General features: G+C 40.6%; 1 protein-coding gene across 1 annotated transcript; it reads right to left on the bottom strand.

Annotated features, from left to right (window-relative positions):
• Positions 1–11,261: 11,261 nt before the first annotated feature.
• Positions 11,262–22,436, bottom strand: sp3a (sp3a transcription factor). The gene is made up of 6 exons (XM_026144958.2): positions 22,244–22,436; positions 21,762–21,859; positions 15,767–17,003; positions 14,093–14,279; positions 13,815–14,011; positions 11,262–12,898 (listed from the first exon to the last, which is right to left on the bottom strand). The coding sequence occupies exons 1-6, from the start codon at positions 22,248–22,250 to the stop codon at positions 12,609–12,611; spliced, it is 2,016 nt and encodes a 671-aa protein (XP_026000743.1). The 5' UTR covers positions 22,251–22,436; the 3' UTR covers positions 11,262–12,608.
• Between the last annotated feature and the right edge of the window lie 104 nt (positions 22,437–22,540).

The following is a 22,540-nucleotide window of genomic DNA, read 5'->3' as shown; positions in this document are numbered from 1 at the left end:
CAGTCACAGCTCAACTGTACAATATACCACATTACACATTCCTCTTGTGATGACTCGAATAGATTGCTGGACCAAAACACTATCTGACTCTATAGGCAAGCGCACATCAACAAGCACACAATAGTGCACTCAAAAAGACACTTTCACCAGCCCAACAATGGGAGATGCTATGGGGTATGACAACTTCTTGTGAACAACAAAATGCTGCCTGACAAGCTTTCAAGGGATGGTTGAGCTCTGGCAGATTACAGAGATCTTTATCTTTTCATAAAATGGAGTGCAGCATTTAAGTGCCAATGACTGAGAAGACAATCTGAATTGTAAAGTGTGCCACAGCCATTACATGGAGATGTAGGGCCAGTAATGGTGAGCGTAATAGTGTGATGACAGTTTCACTGCACAGTGACATTCTCCAGGGCATTGTCATCATCCCTGACAGGTAATATGGTCCCACTGGGAATTGCGTATGCCTTACAGTTGGATTTTCTTCTTTCGTAAACACCCATCTTTACTTACAGCTTCATCAAACCCCAGAACTCGCACTGACTTCAATATAGCTGCGGGTCTGAGTGAGGTAATTAGATGTTAATGTGAAATAATGGAATCATAGCGGGCTGTTACATAGGGAGAAATGCAGACCTGGGCCATGATCTCGGAGTGAAAAGCACAATTGCTTAAAAATCAAAACATGCTGTCAGCGGCTCACCTAAGCAGCAGAAAATGCCCTGACTTTGGAATACATTACAATGGTAATTGCTCCGACAAAATTACCTTGTCTAAGATGAGCTCGACCAGACATCTGAGACATGCATGTCGATTGGCTCAATTTCATGATCATTGGGAGGCTGAAATCAAGGCCTTTATGTGCAAGAAATTCAACGAGGAAATTGACATAAACATCTCATCTGAGACATTAGGCTGAATGGGAGAGAGCGCTTCATTTTCACGAGGCATTGTCACAAATCTATTTAAGGTGAAGCTGTATTCTCCTGGTGTAAAGTGTCAACTTCATATAGAGATGCTGTGCATCCCTTATTAACTTGATATTCCTGTTTATATATCAGACACGTTGCTCCCTGTCGAGGTGAAATCACCCTTTTTTTGTATACATATAGAACGCCTTTAGTGCAACGTTTACTTTGCACAGCTGGATGTCAGCTTTCTCTTTTCACAGCTGCATTAGAAACCAAAACCTGTGTTTTTTCCTTTTTAAGAGTAACAACAAAGGAGGCTGAACAACAGAGATGACTTAATAAACAAAAACACAGCGTCATTCATGGACTCCACCTTTGATTGTTGGTTGTGTCTCCTTCCGTCTGGGCTTTTCCTCGCACGTATCAGGACAGGGAGCGTTAAAATGTTCCCTGTGTCTGTGATCTGATGAGGATCACCTTCATCCATTTGAAAGGTGATTTCCGAGCAAAATTGTTTCTCCGAACACATGCTGCTTGAGACGAGAGCACATTTTTCCAGCATGTTAACAAACATGTAATTTCCATAAACACGTCCAGTAATTGACAGCTTGATTTGGGCTCTGCCAGGAAAGCTGACAGACACTTCTTGGCTGCTTTAATGCAGACAGCACAGGCTTAAGGCCTCACCAGGCTGTAATGAGCTTCTCAGGGCTTTGTCTGGATTAGACCCCCAAACACAAACAAAATGTCACCCAAATCCCATCCAAGATTCTTCATCTTGTTAGATTATGCCACGTGCTGCAATTTGAAATTAGCTAAAGTAAAAAAAATGATCAAAAATAAGATTTTAACATGAAAAGTTAAGCCATAAGCAGGTTTCTGTAGATATCAGTGAGCTAAAGATGTTTTTCAGGTACGAAGATTATGCAGGTAAGAGTTTATCTATAACAAAAACATATCATAGCAGGTAAGCATAAAAGATATACATGCTTATGTTAGGTTAGTGTGGTTTATAAGTCATCCAATCATGTAATTTTGTTATGAAGATATAAAAAATATTGTCAAAAACAAATATAAAGGGTGCCAATATGTTACCACTTGAATTACGGCTTACTTTAGGGAACAGCAGAAGGCAGATTAGGGATTTTTAATCTATTTATTAATATTTTTATGCACGCAATGTTGCACAACACACCTCTTCTCACGCTTTTTGGTTATTTGGTGGAGTCAACATTAAACCCTCTAGGATCTCCAGACTGCTTGAACATCAGCAGCACATTCAGGTCTATTCTCCTCATAAAAAGCTGTGGTTCAAGAGCAGCACAGAGATGATGGTGAGCACAAGAGGAAAAATGGAGTCTGATAAATCTGTATTGAACAGTGTGTGAAGGATGTTAATACATATTAATGGTGACAGGAATATTTGCAAGTGAATACACTGGTAAAGGGGATTAAACATAACTCTCCATAGAAGGGGAGGTATCATCACTCCCATTCTGGCGTGGGACTCGGCCGTATCAGATTCCTCCCCATGCACATTGCCAGCAAACACTAAGCCCTTATCTCTCCACTGGGCCTCTCCGGAGAGTTTACAATTTCTCGCTTCGTTGGAGCCTGAGCTGAGCTTGTTACTGGCACAAAGGCTGAGAGGTGGCCTGGTTGAGAGCACAAAGCCGCCCCCACCTCTGGACAGACACATTTCCCTCAGATAACGGACGACTTGTTGGACAGCGGCACTACACTGTCCCTATACATTAGTATGACAGCCACACATCCTCCGCACACAGGGACTCACAACAAAGTTAAAGTTAAATAAATAACTAAATAAATGTCACTGAAAGCTCCTTATTAATCAGACGTGTCAGAGGTGGTAGAGGGACATGAACTCAGCAGATGTGGTCTCGGTCCCTGGGAGACACTTTACCTTCTCGCCATGGGCGCTATTCTCCGAGGGCATGAGCATCACAGACAACGTCCCATTTGCTACTCCGCTGATTACATTAGGTCCCGAGGGGATTGTTGAGCAGAACACAGGCTTGAAATTTAGGGCAAATGTGCCTTTTAACCACATCAAAATCCATGTTCAGTCATTTTTAGGCAAATGAATCTATTTCAACTCTTCTGGGTAACGTTCATACACATTTTCAGTCCTTTTCCAACCCTTTAAAACCACATGCACTGCTACAAATGTCAAAAGATTTCTTTTTGGAAACCCCCCCCCCCCCCCCCCCCCACAAAAACAAAAAACAAGGTAATGACATCCTGGGTCGATCCTTTTGACAGTTTAAATACTGCACCAATTAATACAAAGTTATCAAAAATAAACTAAACAAGATGTCGTAAAGAAAATTTTCTCAGCTAAAGAAATTTAAAGAAGAAAAAACATATTAACTTGTGAGGAAAAAAACCTTTACAGTAGAACACAAAACAAAAACACATGAAAATAAATAAGTGCTGTTTTCTTGAAATATGTCATCTCTCTTTGAGAACAAGCCTCAGTGACACATGGAAAAAAAGGGAGAAATGGTGAATTATTCATGTGTAACTAAACCAGAAAATATTGCCATCGTCTGAGCATAAAAGTACACTCCAGTTTGCAGCTGATTAATAACCTGGAGATTCAAAGACAAAAAATATTCTGCACATAATCAGCCGATGAGGTAACCCAAATCTCCTCTTACTGATGACATCTCAAGTTCAAATGTTGATACTGTAATTTCACCATTTTTGTTTACAGATACTGATTACGCTGTTACATGCAAACAGAAACCCCCCGAGGTCGAGCGACAGTAAATGGAAGCGTTTACCCTCAACGGGATGCACAGAGACCCTCGAATCCAGTGTGGGTTATAAGACAACGCTAAATGTGTCGATAAGGCTCGGTGTAGCGCATTGCTAAATAAAGAACTGCATGCGGCCTTGCTTCACAGCTGAAGGGACGATGACAGCAGAAAAACTGCAAGTTATTTCACTGTATTCTGCAACACAAGAAAGTGCCAACACGGTTTCAGTAGATTTTACGTTGACAAGTAATATTGGATTGCTGCTTGTCTTACAGTAGGTCTCCCAGTCATGGCAATTTCAGCAGACATGTTGCTGAGACAGCTCTGGCATTGTTTTCTGGGACACAGTGAAATTCTATTTTCAGTTTTACTTGGTGCAGTAATTATCTGCATTGTTGGTGAGAATAAAGAAAATAAAGTGCATGAATATGTGCCGGTCAATTGGATTCTGTCAGTTCAAGCAGAATTGGGTACACAAGCGAGCAGCTTGCCAGCTTGTAATAACGATGGTGTTTGCGTGGAACAATTTCCCCTCTAAAACAGCTCATCAACAGCAGAGAGAGTCTGTCACCCAGGGTACGGAGTGACAAGTCTTCTGCATCTCCGTCTGTTATTAACATGTCTCTTACGACAAGCTCAATTATCTGACACTGCCCGCAATTTCCATTCCTTTTTCTGGCACAATGTAAAGTTCCTCTCCTTCATTTTCGAAGCTGGTCGTTTTGGATCCGGCAAATACTGATATAAGACATGTGTGGGAGGAGGAAGTGAAAACCGAGAGAAAAACATCTGCAAGTCAGAGCAAAGTTGCTGCAGGCTTTGAGGCCTTGATAATTTCGGATATTTGTCATTCAAAAAATGTGAAATATTTTTAATATGGTAAAGTGACTGGCTAGTTTCTATGTAATAGTGACTTTTACATCTTTTCATGTCTTCTTACATCTTAGTTACCTGCCCAGAGAGCAGAAACAAAACCTTTTATAAAGTACAAACTACTGACTGAATTCATTTAACACAGTCAGACAGTGTAAATTTAATGGATACGTTGAAATCATGAATTTAGACGTGGCCGTTTCAGTATTGCTTTGTTTTTAGACTTTAATGATGTGTGTTCTTGTTTTCAGTATTTATGTGTTAAAGAACTGCGGACCACCATGTATGGGATTCCTGGAAATTCACCTTCAGGGTGTCAAAATACTGAATGTAGCAAGATGCAGCGCAAGGAGTGAAAGGATATATTTGAAAAGACAGGAAACGGAGTTCACGGTACATACAATATTATGTTACATTATCTTTTTATGGCGATTACAGCATGAATACCAAAATAACTATGTAATGGCACTCGCCAGTCATAAACTGTAAAACCTATATTCTGGACTTTCCCGTGATAGTTTTAACAGTAAGAAGCTGCTGTTGTGGATTAGAGTGGTGACACTGTACAATTATAGCTTAATGGTGTCAAATGTAGCTGTCAGTACCTTACTGTAATTTAACAGACACGTTTCTGAAAACAACCTGTGCGAGAGAATTCTCCAAATATTTAAACAGTAAGTGAATATTGCTGTTTTTAACTCAAAGGCTTTGTGAAATCGGGTGAATCTACTAAATCTTTTCAAAAGTCCTCAGAAGAAAAAAAGAAATTAAGAAAAAAATTGAAAACTTAAACATCTGCAATTCAGATGGAGAGAACTACCTGCTGATTAATATCACGATACAGGATGGAAAACACCTCTGCAGCCACTAAGTAGATCCTGCGGTGAGATCATTTGTCGACAAACCTGCGAGGAAAGACTCGCGTCTCTGCAGTTGTTTGTTCTGTCCACATTAGTCTTAATGTAACTACTGTTAAAGCACGAAGAAGTTGTCATAATTGTTGATTAGTCCCGATTTCAGACGGCGTTGTAATCAGTAAGCTGTACGTGCGTGATGTCTGTGACCTCCACAGTTTTGATTCCTCCTCTGTCTGTAGTGTAGCTACATATTTAAATGCAGAACAATTTCAAAAGGATTGCACTAATGAAAAATACAAATTAAGTTAAAGGTGCTTTCTAACAGCAAGTCTTGATTAAGTAACTAATGCAGGAGCTTGTTCCGTTTCTGATTCACTTTAATGAACCATTCAAACAGCTTTTTTCTCGGAACTGCCTAATGATTATTTTCAGACTGTACAATCTCGCAATCACTTTGAATAACCCAACTAAAATAGAGGATGAATGCCATTCAAATGACTAACCTCATATTCTTCATATTTTGACACAGAAAGAATATGGGCAGACGTCTTTCACAACCTTTTTTTCCTTAAGATTTTTCCCTTTTGGAAAGCGTCTTCTTCAATCGAAAAAGTTCAAGTCAGATCATAGCTTGTAACTGGGGCCTGTTCTGGAAATGTTATGTTTTAGTGCGGACCCCAAAACGCCTGCCAGAGGTTACCGTACTGCTTCGAAACTAAAAGCTAGACTCTTCCACTCGTATACGGGGGGAAGCGTGTAAAAAAAAAAAGTGAAAATGTTCCACCAAAGTGAAATATCGCTGTAAGTGGGAGTGTCTGGGTTGCTGCGGGGGAACGTTAGAGGAAGTGGTAATGATGACAGCTCTAACTCAGTGCAGGTGCAGTAAAGCATGGCAGGTTGGTCAATTGCCCAGAACCCATTACTTCTCCCTGGAGACCAACCTTGTAATGTGCTAGGTACCTTCTGTAAAGGATTGACCTATTGTCAACAGAGAAATCTCTCAGGTTTTACATAAAGACACAAGAGTACCCCGCAAGGTTATTCAGACAGGTTATGAGTGTATTACGTGTGCGAGTGCGCTGTTTGCAAACATGACATATTATGCAAGAAAATACCCCGAAATAATGGTTTGCTTCATCATTAGACCAGTTAAATGCCTTCTTTGTACAGAGAACAATAGAGCACTAAAAGCTACCGACAGCATGTTCTCTCTTTGCTGCTGGAAAGGTTTAATATTGGCCTGTTGAGCTCTAGGAGACACTTTGCATGTTGCCAGTGAATGTAACATTCATATTGCTCCGCTCTCTCGCTGTGAGTGCCTTTACAGGAGCTCTAAACATTTGTGACTGCGCTGGAGATGGGAATAGGATGACCTTGGGTGTCAGATACATCTCTGTTCCTGTGTCATCTTCAGACAGCCACTGTTTGACCACTATCTACTAGATGCATTCTATCCGACACTTGTAACAATAGTGTAAATGGGACGAAAATTGAGCTCACCTTAAAGGCGGACTTCAGTCCTCTTGAAGGCTGAAAGCCCTGGATGAGCCCAGTGCCCAGTGGCAGCTCAGAGTCCTTGTTTTGCTCCCTGAGACGTGTGTAATCAGAGAGAAAGTCCAGCACAGATTACAGTCTTCAATCAGTCAGTGAGGAAAATGATATGTACATCATTGTCTCTGCCGCACATCCCAGGCACTGTCAGCCTGCATGCATATTACCTGTGTCAAAGCTGCCAGGGACATGACGAGAGAAACTGAGAGCCATCACAGAGCCGCCACTCAGGGGGGGTGTCTGGTCTCTGAGCGCAGCAGCCAGATTCAGTCTCCATGGGGACTCTGCTCTGACCTCTGGGATGTTGTTGACACCATTTAATGTACATTTTCAGATACAAAACGTCTCCTTTCATGTCGGAAATTGTTTTCAATGGTCCGGAGGCCAGCTCTTGTCACAGAAAGAAAATACTCAGCGCACACTCGCAGCGTTTCTTTTTCTTTCTTTTTTTTCCCTCCCCTCGACTCGGGAAAGTTGAAGCTGTTTGACCTTGAGGTTCACAATAAAGAGAGTTATTTCATACAGAGTGAAAACTATATGACTGCTGTGAGGAAAGGCTAAAAATTATCCCTGCTAATCTTCTCATAGATCTCTAATGTTATCTTATGCAATTGTCTCCACACTAAAAACAGACTCATACTGTGTATGAGTACAAAGAATGGCATAATGTGGGAAATTTCAAATGGAGGTCTTGCATTGTTGTTGATTCAATTTTCTCAGCTGGATTTGCAAAAAAAACCCACCCAAAAACATACATTGAATAAATGCAAAACGGCAGGAGAGCGAAATTTCACAATAAAGATAGCAAAGACAGATCAGATCTGAACTCCACCCTCTTGAAACAGAACATAGCCAGACCATAATTTTCCTGAGACAAGAGTGTTAAATTTGTCGCTGTGAAGGGCACCTCTGCATAGAAGGATGATGGAAGACGATTTGCAGCTACACGCACACACCTTACTCTTCTACTGGCTGTACATCTATAATGTTATTATCAATAATAACCAAAAAACACATGCATACGCGCGCAAACAAAATCAAATCCACAAGCATGCAACTACTAGTCTTGGCCACCAGGTTTACATAATAGCCCCCCTGTCCCACGCCAGGTATCTGTTCACCTTGACAAGTCCAGACCTTAAAGCAATGTCAGCACCAGCACTTTCTAGCTCGACGATTCTGTTTGTCTCTTCTGGTCCTGCTGGGGCTCTGGAGGGAGGTCACCAAATAGTCTCTGAAGTAAAAAAAAAAGGCACTGACCTTCTGCTAAATTGGCCACATTCAGAAGACAGCGAATATCAGGTTATTGAGTTGATCCATGCTGTGTTTCCTTGCCTGGGGAAAATGATCTGCACTATTGTCTGCCTTCTGCAGTTGATCAAGGGCAAGAATGTGTCAGGAATGTTGAAACGGGAGGCACTTTTAAAAAAACACATACTTTCAAATGTCCTCCTAATGGTTAAAGAGAAAAACAACATAAGTACCCCGCTGTAAACAAAATATTAAGCGGCATGGTAAGTGCTTTTCACTTATGAAGAGGCTTGCAGCTCATATCTAAACAAAAATTAGATAAAGGCTTTATGCTTTAAATTCTGTGAAATGTTTTGAGGGGGGGGGGGGGGGGGGGGGGCACATTGTAAATGAATGCAGCTGCAGAACCCCAACAATTCATTGCACTGTACTTTCAAGTTGTTGATTCCTTGAGAAAGGCAAATAATAGTCATTCTGCAAAATTGCAGGCCTATCCTTCAACAACTGGGGAAAACAGTTAAAATTGGGCACGGATAGGGAAGAAGCAGCCCTCTCGCTGAAGTATTTCGTATATTTGGGACAGCATAATGAAATAAGTCATTTCTGCCAACAGTTCACATTACCTCCCAATGGTTAAGAACCATAATCCCAATATCATTTTGAATTCTATCACACATACAGTTGGAAATGTTATTGCATGATTACAGTGTTCCTTTCCCTCTGCACAGTTATTGTATTTATGCATTTTGCACATGAATTGGAAGAGAAGTTGAGCACCATGTACAATTACACCGCTGTTCAAAAACAGAGTTAGAAGAACCAAATCTATTTGGTACAATGGAGGCGTACAAGCAACTTGTAGTGTAAGCGCTGCTTGAAATGATACCTGTCTATCACAAAAACACAACACAGAAGTCATATGATGGAAATCTCTTTGCTTCTGCTCTCCAAAGCAGGGCACAGGATGAATTCTGATTCATTGTTGTTCTGCGAAAATGTGCTCCACTTTGTCTTCAAACGACATCACTTACAATTTGCAACTAAGTGCGTGCTGCGAAGACATCACCTGATCAAATCTAAGCCTTGCATGTAGCTGTGCCTCTTTTCTTTTTTTTTAAAAATGTAAGATGTATCTCAAAATTCATTAACTGGACTGCCGAAAGCTCTTGTCGTTATTATATACTGCGGGGTGATGTTGACACAAGCGTCTCAGAACACAAAAAGAGGAGCTTGAACAAAGTTCGCCTCAAATCTAGGTGGCTAGTTGAAAAGTGAGTGTGGATAGTGTCACGCTTAGCAGCCACCCGATCTCTCTTTCCTCCCTTTAACCTGCCGAGCTGCCACGGAGGATCGCCCACTGATGGCACCTTTTATCTGCCACGGCCAGAAGAACCGCGGCTCTTCCTGTTACGAGGCAGTGGCACTTTGTCAAGCAAGACAAAGTTATCCTGGGGTCTGATACTGGTCTAGGAGTATGATTTGCATTATAAAAGCTTAAAGCAGATGACACAAAACCAGTGGTAAGCAATATTAAGCTGCACAGACCTAAAAAAAACAACTAAAAGAAAATACCTTAAAGCACCTGAATTTTTCTCAAATCTGCAACAATTCACAACTGGAAAAACCACGATACTCCGCGCTGATCGTCCCTGAGGTCTGTGCATCACAGATTTCATTCCTGCAGGGGAGCAAAGATTATTACAATATTCAGATTACCGAGCAGAGGAAATTAATTGGACTAATTAACATACAAGTAAATGATGATACCGTTAACACATTTCATTAACTCTAACTGTCATTCTATGTTCCTGGTGCACTTGGTATTGCATTACAATGAATTGGATTCATTAAATTATGCAAATGAAAGGAACGACAAAATGAACGAGTCCTTTTGAACATTATGGACCACATTTTCAAACTCAAATTGACTAAGAGTCAAAAAGCATGTGCTTTCCACTCAGATTTACCAGATAAAGCTTTTCATAGACTACCACTTTAATTATGTTCACAGGTACTAAAACCAGGTAGGCTATAATATGTAACCAACTCCCTGATTCTGCAGACTTGAGTCTAATGTTATAGAACAAAATAGAAACACTACCTAATTAGCAAAATGTCCCATTTAGTGGACGAGTTAAAGATAGTGATGCGGCACGTGTCAGATCCGAGGTTAATCAAAATATTAATAAATTAGCGTCAGGAAATGGCGTGCACATTTTGAAGTCGGAGGCAGAGCAGCTGTTACGTCTCGTGCCTCTCTGCAGGGTTTGTTCAAAGTCACGAGACAGCAGTTGGTTCTCCAGCAGCAGAATATGTTCCTGACATTTCTGTGTGACATTAACTTGCGGTTAATTGTGGGGTCTGCACTTCTCATTGGCCTCGGAGACTTCTGTCTTCATCTTAGCTGCAGCTACACGGGGAAGGTCAAGGGGTCAAACGTACCTCCCGTCCTCATCCCTTGGCTGTAGTGACATCTACTGGACTACTAACCCACAGTATGCGCTTTGCAAAGAGCTGATGCGTCTTTGGGGGAAAAGAAAAAAGAAAAAAATTCAAACTGGTCTCACGTTTAGTCGTTTTAGTATTAAATATCAAACTGCCCTCAGACAGCAGACATGGTACAACCAAGATACATTAAAAAAAATGAAGAAATCAAAAAATAAAGAGCATTCAAGTATAACAGAAACATTTATATTGATGCTATATTGACATATTTATACAGAAGACTGGAGTGAGGATAAACCTTCAGTGTTTAGCACAGAATATGAAGATTCTTCTTCATGCGTTTCTTGCTATTTGACTCAGATGGCATTTTAATCTCTCTTGAAGAGGAAGGTCTCAAAATAGGGGAAAAAACTAAAGAATAAATATGAAACAAGTAAATTTAATGTTCAGTGTGTATGTGTATTCAATTTAATAGTTAAGCAGTTTGGGAGGTGGCAGTAGAAGAAAGAAATAAGAGACATAAATGGATAACCCACTACAGGGGAATGTAACATGCAGATAAAGAAATACAACACGAGAAGAAAAAAAAAAAGCAATGCACATTTACTGACAGTGGGTATAACAGACAGTTTGCTGGGAAACATACAAAATATTTTTATACAAAATCTGAACAAGATTAAAGTGTTGAGAGCAGTGACGTTTAAAAGAGTACCACTTTTTAGTAATACAGACATTTTTCAAGTGCGCGATAGGACTGATAGAGCCAGATCCTGGTGAAAACTTCCTAACATGAACAGGTGGGTGCTATGAAAAGAGAAATTATAATATAAAGCACAGCTGACATGATAGGATCAAATAGGTAACATGATGACAGCTTCATTGGCCTCAGCTTTTCCGTCCATCAAAAACAAAAAAAAATGTTCCCACAACATCCCGCTATGGCCCGAGAAGCTACAGGGGTAATTTACCTTTACTTACATCACACAGTCACGAGTCACCCTGAGTTTGGTTTTCAATTTGGCAATTACCTCCAGAAAAATGGCTTTTTTTTCTTAATATTACAACATATTTTCATTTGGAAATCCTCCAAAAAGGATTTTTTTTTCTTTTTTCTACAAACCCCCCCAAAAAACACATGAATTACATATAATGGAGCCATTTGAAATGTTCTGAACCTTCAATGGCGCAAACGCGTCGTTTATGTAAAGCCCAATATAAATGGCTCTTCAGTCAAAATATTTCATATGCAAATAATGTGTATCATATCAAGAGTAAATGTTAAGAGGAATTAAAATACAAAAAAAATTTGATTGTTTTTCCATTTTCACCTGCAAAATGTAGCAGGCTTAAGGAAACTCATTAAAAAGGGAGGAAGGAGGGCTTTGCAAGCAGGCTGGAAGGAAACAAGAATGCATAATAATAACAATAATAATTTAAAAAATGTAAAATTTGCATGGGCATAAACAATAACTTTGTTTCAGCTGGATAAAATTAGCTCTGCTGTGAGATTTAGTCTTTGCACACAGGAATATTGGGGGGGGGGGCTTGCCTATTATGAAGGACATCATCAAAATACACCATCAACAAAAGGTGAGGAGAAAAGAAACTGCTCAACTTACCAATCATTTTCATGAAAATCACATTATTAACAAATAAGTAAATTTTAAAAGAAAGTGGAATCCTACATTTTTCAACTACACAATATTGTACAAAATAAGGCATTTCCTTGTGTGTTTACTGCAATGTCTTTTTCCACCTTTGCTTGTTTTCTCTCAGTATGCGCTGAGGATGGACACGGACTGACTATTTCTGTGTTAAAATATATATATTTATATATTTATAATTTTAGTTTTTTCCTTCAAAACGTGAATAAAAATGCAGGTAGGAGTATACAGTATGAGGGAGGTCGCAGAAGTTCATAAGCGGAGTGTAAATCACTCCATGACTTCGCTGGCCGCTACTGTGGTGACGAGCTGGAGTGGGATCTCTGCGTTGGCTAGGATGTCCTGGGCGTTGCTGGAGCCCTGCTGGATGTTGGTGAGGATGAGGGTGGCGCCTGCCGTGGTGATGATACTGTCTGAGGACCCTGCGGATTCCATCGAGGCCACCACGGCGCTGCCAGAGTTCACGCCTTTTTTGTTCTGATGAGTTTTAATGTGCTTCGCCAGGTGGTCGCTCCGCATGAAGCGCTTGGAACATTCTGGGCAGACAAACTTCTTCTCTCCTGCCAGAGAGAGAGAGAGGAAACAGTTTCAAAGATAGTTTGATGCTGAATTCATTTGGAGAGGGTTAAGCATGTCGTCTATCACCAGATCACAAGAAGTTAAAAAAAAAAGTGCCAAGCAAAGTTCAAATTGATTGATCCATGAATAGGTGGAACACACAAAAATAACAAAAGGCAGAACTGCCAGCGACATGCACATTCTTAATAGTTTTATTGTGTGCTGTTACTGAACGCTGTATGACCTGGGTCCAATGTTTAATCTGAATTAGTTTCCTAAAGCCAGTCTGTCACTGACAGAAATGACAAATTGACGCTATACAGCTGATTACAATTATTACCAATTAGAAGCCTACAATCATCGAACATCCTCTTGAAATGTTAACTGTGAATGCTAACTGTTCATATCCTGCAGCTGACAGCGTAATAAAAGGCTACTTTAGCCCGTCTTGTCAGAGGCCTCGCTCTGCCAGCGATATGCAAAGATAACAGTATGACCAAGTGGTGATATTGCTATCAAAGGTCTGTCCTGCCATTAACGTTGTGGCAGTAGATTTATCTGGAATTCTCATACATACACTCATACTTCCTGCATTTCATGAATCATGACTAAAAATCAAAACAATAAACATTCAGCTCACTATTGTTGTAAAGTTTCACTGTTGTTAACAGATCCTTCAACTGCAGGACAAACTGTTTAAAGCACATTTTAAGATTCCCTCCAAGCCAGTGAATCTAGCTATGTGTGTTTTTCTCACAATGGTCTTCAATCCTAACCTGACATTTTAAATCCAGAGGGGGACAAACGCTGTTATTTCTTAGGTGACTCACGCTTTGCAGGGCACAAATTAACACATTTTACTGATTTTATGGATGTTTTCCTGATGTGCAAACATCAAGGGAGCAAAAAAAAGGGCACCTGTGTGTGTTCTCCTGTGCCTCTGCAGCTCATCGCTGCGTGTGAACCTCTTCCCACAGAACATCCAGCTGCAAACAAAAGGTCGCTCCCCTGAATGCCAGCGCAGGTGTGCTCGCAGGTGCGATGTCTTTCCGTATACTTTCCCACAGCCCGCGATGTGGCAGATGTGCTGCTTCTTTTTCCCCATGCTAGATCCTCTGCGAAACACAGGCACTGACATTAAAGATACTGATACATAGATGAGAGAAACAAAAGAAACAAAGGTCAAGATTACTCACCTGCCACCCGACTCTCTGCAATTAGGGCAGGTACATGCCACTCTGCGCAGCCTCTTGCCCTCTTGGCCAAGCTGATCCTCCTCATCCACCAGTCTGACTCGGAGGTGGGACAGATCGCTCGTGTTCAGGGTAGAATCAGTGCTAAGCTGCCATTCTCCAGAGTCTGGCTCTTCCTTGATCTGAATATCTAAAAATTAATATTAACAGTCTTCAGTTATAACTGGCCAAAAAGCCTGAACAGTGAGAGCTGCTTTGTAACTGTGTGTGATTGACAGCAAGGCAGCAGACTTAATGTATCAGTGAGAATTCTGATGACTAATTAAGCGTACCCTGTGGACTTTTTGGCCCACATGAGTGACAGAAAATGGGTGGATGGACTTTGCTACAATCAGAAATTTCATCACAATGTTATGACAGCAATAATTACATATAAAGTTGAAACACAAAGACGTTTTGAGGACGTAAACAATGAGTGTTGATGAGACTAAGCAGACTACGTTCACTGGCCACTTTATTAGGTCCACCTGTTTAACTGCTCTTTAATGGAAACACATGGGGGCAAATCAGTGCATTTAGGCATGCAGACCGCCTTGTATTAAAAGTTCAGGCTGCTGCTGCTGGTGTAATGGTGTGGGCCATATTTTCTTGGCACACTTTGGGCCACGTTGTACCAACTGAGCATTGTTTAAACAACACACCCTACAGGAGGATTTTTGCTGACTATGTCCAGGATAATTTGCTAATCTCAAACCGGTTTCTTGAACATGACAATGAGCTCTTGGTACTCAAATGTCCTACACAAGTCACCAGATCTCAGCCCAATACAGCACCTCTGGGAATGGAAAATTCACATTATGATGTGAAATCTGCCGAAACTGTTGGATGCTATCATGTCAATATGGACCAGAGCGGTCATTGGAGAAAACGCACTGGTGTAATTGTTTAATGTTATTCCTGTGTCCCCATAAACACGACGATGTTTCACGTGCACAACTTTAGGATCTTGAAACAAAAGCATCTAAATGGAATCCAGCCATTACCAACGTTGATATTTCCAAGTGTGCTTTTAAGCAACAACTCATAATCTAAAAGTTACATGGATTATTATATAAATATATTATGAATAAATAAGTAAAACAAATACAAAGACGTCACTGGATTGTCTACTCCGAGCACCAAGAACAAATTCCACTGACCTTCATTGCATTAGTATAATTAGTAACTGAATACATTATAGCAATTTACAAGTAATTTGCACATGGAAGACCTTTCTGGAAGCTGCTAAACAGGCTAGATTTAAAAGTAAATATGCAAGAAACTTAAAGAGAATTAGAATATAATTATGGGATGTAAAATAATGAAAGAGCATTTTGACTTTAAAACCTTTAAAAAGAGCCTCGGACAGTCTAACATGTGTTTTAAGTTCCATTGCTGATTAGACCTTTACTCGTAGGTGGGTTCGACTACATTAAAAATTGTCAGAGAGCAAAAAAGTTCACGCACTAATAACAACAGCAAAGGTCTAATTTGTCCCACTCTGAAAAGATGCATTTAAGCTAACATAAAAAGGAGATAAATACCAATAAGGTACATGTACAGATGCCACAAAAGGACAAATTGGTCAAAATCTTTCTTCTCCCGAGTGTATTGTGACAATATGAAGAGCTACTATACCTGCAGGGTGATCGGTGTCTCCTTCCTGCTGGGCCACTGAATTGACTGTGACTGTCTGCAGGTTGGGGATCTGTCCTGTGCTGATGTTACCCAGAGACAGGGTCTGGACTGGAGCAAGAGTTATCTGCTGGGGCGGTGTGGTGGGCAGCTGGAGATTCTGGAGGTTCTGCACTCCTTGCACTTGAAAGGTCTGCCACTGTATCTGACCTGATGGCGTAACTGTCTGAGCTTGGATGATGAAGGTTCCCGGGTTGATCAGTTGCACATTTTGCAGACTCTGCCCACCTGCCGCCACTGACTGCACCACCTGTCCGTTGGTGGTCTGAACAGGAACCTGCTGCAGCTGGATGATTGGCTGAGCTGATGACGCATGGACATTTAGCTCCTGATTTTGCTGGACGAAGCCTTCTTGGAGACCAGAACTTGAGTTGGCTTGCTCCGTAGCCACTGATGGTAATGAAGTGTTCTGGGTTAGCAGACCTGCTTCGCTTGCTGTAACGTGTAGAGAGGAAGACGTTGGCACAAATATCTCAGGATTTGCATTCGAGTCATTTACTGGTAGTGTCTGTGAGAGGTGGTCATCTGTCTTAGCCAGACTCTCAGAGCCATCCACAGGCTGACTTGTCATAATTAGCTGGCCATCAGCAGTGACCCCTGTTGCTATAGTTTGAGCACCAGACAAGCCAAGGGAGTCCAAGTCTACGCTGTTAACAGGAACAAAGGTAATGTTCCCGGGCAAACCCACAGGCACATTAGTAACAACCTGGCCCTGGTTGTTGAAGGTGGAGCTGCCAATAGAAACCCCCTGGATCTGCTGGATGTTAGCAGTCTGTGAAACGAGGTTCTGGTTGTTGTTAAGGATGTTTGCAGTTGATGTCACACTGAGACTCTGGCTACCATCAGGCAAGATCTGAATGTGTCCCGTAGCATCCTGAGTCAGGGTTGGTCCTTCCACACTGGCCGTGGAGAAGCTCAGCTGTCCATCTGCTGTTTGAATCTGAGGAATTACTTGGTACTGAATGTTAGGCACTGAATTGGCAGAGGAGTCGTCCGTTCCTGACGTCACAAAGATTGGCTGACCCTGTAAGTTCTGGATAGGAAGAACATACTGCCCATTTGACGTTAATATCCCTTGACTTTGGATCTGTACTATTCCAGACTCATCTTTTGCTGCTGTTGTGGGGGTTAACACCTCCCATTTCTCTGTCCCAGTAAGCTGCGTAGATGGATGTGAGATCTGAGAAAGAAAACAAATCACATAAAATAAAACACATTTAAAAAGTAGATTCAGAACTCTAGTTATATTCATCTTTTAAGGTACAAAGATGACTGTATGAAAATAAAAACCTGCATTTGCTAAATGACCATAATTCTTTTGTTTGGCTGAAATTTAGAGGTCTGTCTGCCATTCCTATTCATGCTAATGTAACTAAGCTGATTCCCTTTGTCTTTTATTAGCACTGTAGCATTGACTCCAATAATAGATGATATACTGGCATCTAACTATTACTTTTCTAGTCTTAGTGACCACTCAAAGCTCTCTACATTCATACAACACTTCAAGCACTTTATTTCCCTCACATCCACCGCCAATTTAGAATCACTGATTACCTAAGAAGACTGAAGCTGACACATGTGTAGGAAACCCACACAGGCACAGGGAGAACACGCAAACGCCACAGCTGACTAGGAGAGTCGAACCACAAACCTCGAAGATGCAAGCGCTAGTCAATCTACCCAATGTTATCAGTGTCCTGCATCGATGCTATATGGACAACACACCTAACTAGGGATGGGTATCGAAACCCGGTTCTTGTTGAGAACCGGTTCTCACTGTTTCAATTCCTTGGAATTATTTGCCATTTTTGCAAACGATTCTCTTATCGATTCCAGTCGCCCCGAATGACGTCACCACGTTGCGGAGCGTCGCTTACCTGGCCGGAAACACGGTGCGTAAGCGGCTCAAATGCTCAAAAGTTTGGTTATACTTTACGAGAACGGATGACAACAGGGCAACTTGCAATACTTGCAAAGTAGATATTTCATTTAAGGGAGGAAACACTACGAATATGCAAAAGCATTTGCTCACAAAACACGCGATGACCATAAATGAATGTCGTGTTTTTAATTCCGCTCCGGACTCGTGAATCTCAACCCAGCAGCAGTGGCAACACGTCCTCTGCACGTCCTCTCCCGTTAATGCGGCAGGTAAATAATCAACTAACAGTGCATATTATGTTAGCGCGATCTGCCTTATTACAAAACCTGCCATTACTGTGCATTTAGGTGACCATGATGAGACAGACAGAGTCTGGCTGGCTCAGATGCTGGCAGTTCTCGCTGCAGTCTACCGGTAGCGTCTCCTTTCAGGCCAGGATAGACGAATGTCACCGAGCAGTGACTAAGTTTGTGGTCAAAGGTTTGCACCCATTTGCCACAGCAGATGCCCCGATTTCACTTTGGTAAGTGAATGTGTTTAATTGTAGGCAGGGACATTACTGGATGTTCTTGTGTAATTGCTACAGAATAATTTATGTTAAACTTTGTTATTGCTACAGGAGAATATTTATTTTATTATTTTACATTTACATTTTTTTTCCTGGGGACCCTGTGACACCCCATTGAAGAGCTGTAGGCTGTGGATCTCTTAAGATCTCACTGTTGGGTTTGTAAGGCCATGTTACTCCGAAATTTCTATCTTGTTCAAAGAGAAGATATAAAACACAGTTCTAAGCTAATCGACTTTAGTGTTCTCCTTTTTTAAAAAGAAGAATCGATAAGAGAATCAATAAAGAATCGAATCATTAAACAGAATCGAAAATGGAATCGGAATCGTTAAAATCTTATCAATACCCATCCCTACACCTAACTGTACTTGGTTGTCTTATTTCATTGTTTGATCCACGCCAGGTTTTTCCACTACAGTTCAATTGAGTGAATGGGCATGTCGTTGTTTGTGTTGACTGCATCAAACATCTCTTATATGAGATTTTCTCATCCGAGCTGTAACGAGCTGAGGTTGTATTTATAATACATTGTCTCTGCTGGATTTGTTTTTAAAGTGAATGCATGGAATTGGTGCACGCCTTGCTTCAAGCAGACATGGCTGATTCTCAGCAGTGTTTTGGTCACATTTGTTTTTAATAAAAGAAATATTGAGCAATACTATGCATAATACATCAATAACCTCGGACCAGCTAGAAACAGAAACCGAACATAGCGAAACAACTTTCTCTTATGAAAATATGAAAACCAAAAACTGCAAACTTACTTCACAGACACAAATTTCAGAGCTCATACTGATATCATCAAAGAATAAATGAAATTGAGCAACAAAAATACATGCAGGCTTGTATGTCTATTTCAGTTAAGTCTTCAGTACTGACCTAACAAAACAAGAACCTGAAATCCTGACCGAGTGATGGAAGTAAATTAAACAGACATTTACAGAAAAATTAAAACACTAAAGCTTATTAAAACTAATGTCTATCAGCTCATCTTAAGGTGTTGGAGAGCTTTTTCTCTGATTGATTGATGTTGAAGTTTCATTAACAACAGATTAAAGTGTAAAACAACAGGCTAAGATGAGAGACTGAAAACTACATTGAAAAATGGACGGCCTGTCTTTATCCCGTTGTAAAACAGAAGCTATAGTCAACCTTAGTTTAACACAGGAATAGTTTAAAAAAACAAACCTTGTTTCCTAAACACTTTAACTTGACCTTGGGCTGTGAAGGTGAATTTGCAATGACTTACAAAAAGACAACCATTATGCTAAATGTGATCAAACTACCCTTACATTGATTGATTGATTGATTGATTGAATCTTTATTTTGAACATGTTGAAAAAGTATAAAAAAAAAAAATAGAATTAAAAGAGACAAATGAACAAAGCAAACAAAAGGAAAACGAGCAACCACAACTCCAAATAACGTCCATGTTCAAAAAGGAGCAGGAAGAAGCATAAGCTTATTTAATCCCACCCCTTTTCCACTATCTAGTATCAATAGACTACAGAAATACCTCCTTGTAATTACATTATATATTATGTGTAATTTTTTTTTTTTTTTTAATATATACACATATATGTTTCTATCTATCCATACCTACGTATATACACACATACGCACATACATTAGGCTACAGTAAAAGGAGAGGTATTAAAATAGCCTTTTAGATAATCTGCCACTGCTCGAGCTCATTTATGAATTAAAAATATTATCTAACTAAATACATCTCATGTCCCTTTATTTGTCATGTTGATCAATTGTTTTAATAAATGTGCAGATGTTGCCAGTGTATCTTATGTTTAAAATTATTAAGCAGATAATTATTTTGCCATTTAATACACCAAACCAACATCTTCTTCCCCAGTACCAGTTCTTATATCAAAACTCAGGAATCGTGGAATTTATTTTTCAGCTTGGAAAAATAACAAAAGGCATGAAATGGAATAAAAACTGAGTTAGCATTAGTATAACTGATGGCTTACATGGAGCAGGAAAAAGAGATTGACTCTGTTCATCAAGGTAATGATAAGTAAAATCCTGATGTTGAATTCTCCCATGATGAATATGGGAATAAGATGTTTTTGTATTATTAACTTTGCGAATAAAAGACATTGACACAGAATTGGTATCAGTTTCCTCTGTCTGACTGTGTACATTGCAATATTATACTATAGACTATGAACCTGCCATGATATATCAGTGAGCCATGGGTAAAATGGGTACAAATCCTTTTCAGGAATCAGGAAGGGCATAGGTCTAAACCAAACCAAAACAAATCCCTGTCAAATAAAACAAGTGGCGTGACCCATTGTGAATTAGGGAGTATTTAGTTTACTTAATTCAGTTTATAACTACAAATACGTCAAACAAATGTTTGTTTATTGATTCAAAGCTGGACTTTGAAGCAAATGGTGGAGCTGTTTGTAAAAAAGGGCACCAGAGCCTGTCATGTTTGAGATGGCTTGCTCACTTCCACAACGATAAAACCATAATTTGATTGTGCTTTTATTGGCTCTGTTTTAGCCCGTACCCTGATGCTATGGTTTGGATATTGAGTCGTAAAGAACTCAAACTGTTAAATGGTCTAAGAGCCTGATTGGTGAGCCACAGCTGAACCCAACATCCCAGTACACACGATGGTTACGCTGGTTGGTTGGTTTAGTTTTACTCAACGACTTGCACCCTTTGCATATCGTGTTTCAGTTTCCTCCTTCTAGACGAAGGTTTCAGGCCTAAAGAGCAGCTTTGTTCCAGCAGCTATTAGTCAGATAAACAAATCATAGCTTTGATACAAATTTTCCCCCCCTAATCTTTTCTACGATTATCTGTTGTTTGTATTGAAAATACACATGTAGGGATGGGTAACTGACTACTGCCGACCAAATCTACCTAAGAGGACAAATGAAGTAACCCGAACCTGCTTATTTACTGTCCAACCAACAGTTTTGCTCAGGTGTGACCAAAACCTTTCCTTCTGCTAAAATAGAATCAGATATAGCAGAGGTGCTGGCTCACTACATCAGACAGTACTGCTGTCCACCTCTGAATATAGTGACCCAACCTCAGTGTAGGTTGGGTCAGCATGTCTAGCAGGTCGAAGGGTGATGACCAAGTCTCTGGATCAAAAGGGGCAGGTTTAAAAGGAATAAAGTGTGTGGACATCAGTCTGAACCGCACAGAAAATGTGACTGATGCTAAGAAGTGAATGTACTGGTTAAATGGCTGTCTTGTTCAGTGCCCCTCAGACAAAACCGTGGACACCACCTAAAAAATAAGGCTTGGGTCTGAATGGAGTCTGTCCCATCAAATCTAGCGAAGGAGGCGGGATTTGTAAGCAGCTTGGGAGGAAGTGTTGCTTGAGAAGTTCAAATCAGGGTACAATAATAACCCCCACCTGGTTTCAAATATGTAATGCAAACTCTCTTGTTACTAAAACCGCAGGCAAGACCTATGACGAGAAACACGATACAGTAGAAAAATCTTACCTGATTGCCCCTGCCTTCCTCCTGCTGCAAAAAGTCGCTCTTACTGCTGTCCACGTCTAAGGCAGCCATATCATCCGCTTTCATTGGCTGTTCTGGGGCTGTGAAGTGAAAAACATTTACTGTGGGAACAGCCGAAGCTAACGTTAGCTAAACAAACCTGTGACTCACACCCACGTTAAAGTACAGTTAGCCACTAAACCGACAACTACATCCGCTGTTACTAATATCACAAACCTCCATTTAACGGGGCTGTAGCACTGATTAGTTAAATGAAGGCTAAACAGTGATGTGTCCTACACAAGCTAATCTAGACAGCTAAGCTATCGAGCCCTGCGTTAGCCGCTGCTGCCAACTTAGCCGGCGATGATTAGCACTATCACCATCGAGAATCCCCACTAGCCTGCTAGCGAGCTAATTTAGCCAGAGGATGCCCGAGATAGCTCGTTAGCATACGTGGGTGAAAAATAATGGATATTACGTACCAGTCATTGCGTGACTTGTCCTAAAACGGAGAGTCTTGATAGTCACAAGCCACCGGACATGATCAACAGATTACACCGATTGTATACGCGTGGAAATTAGTGATAAGTGTCTGATTTTTTCTATTTTGATTGACGGGCGGTAGGTAACACAAAGGGTGGGGCCTCCGCTGTTGACTGGGAGCATTTGCGTCACATACAGGAAATCCCGCCGTTCCACATAAAATGATTGGCTGCTGGTTTGTTTTACCTTGTTATTATTTGTCAGCCGACACGTCAGTCATCCTTTGTTGGCTTCTT

The sequence above is a fragment of the Astatotilapia calliptera genome, chromosome 16, assembly GCF_964374335.1.
Source record: "Astatotilapia calliptera chromosome 16, fAstCal68.1, whole genome shotgun sequence".
In the NCBI taxonomy this organism is placed as follows: Eukaryota; Metazoa; Chordata; class Actinopteri; order Cichliformes; family Cichlidae; genus Astatotilapia; species Astatotilapia calliptera.
This window is presented reverse-complemented; position numbering and strand designations above follow the sequence as displayed.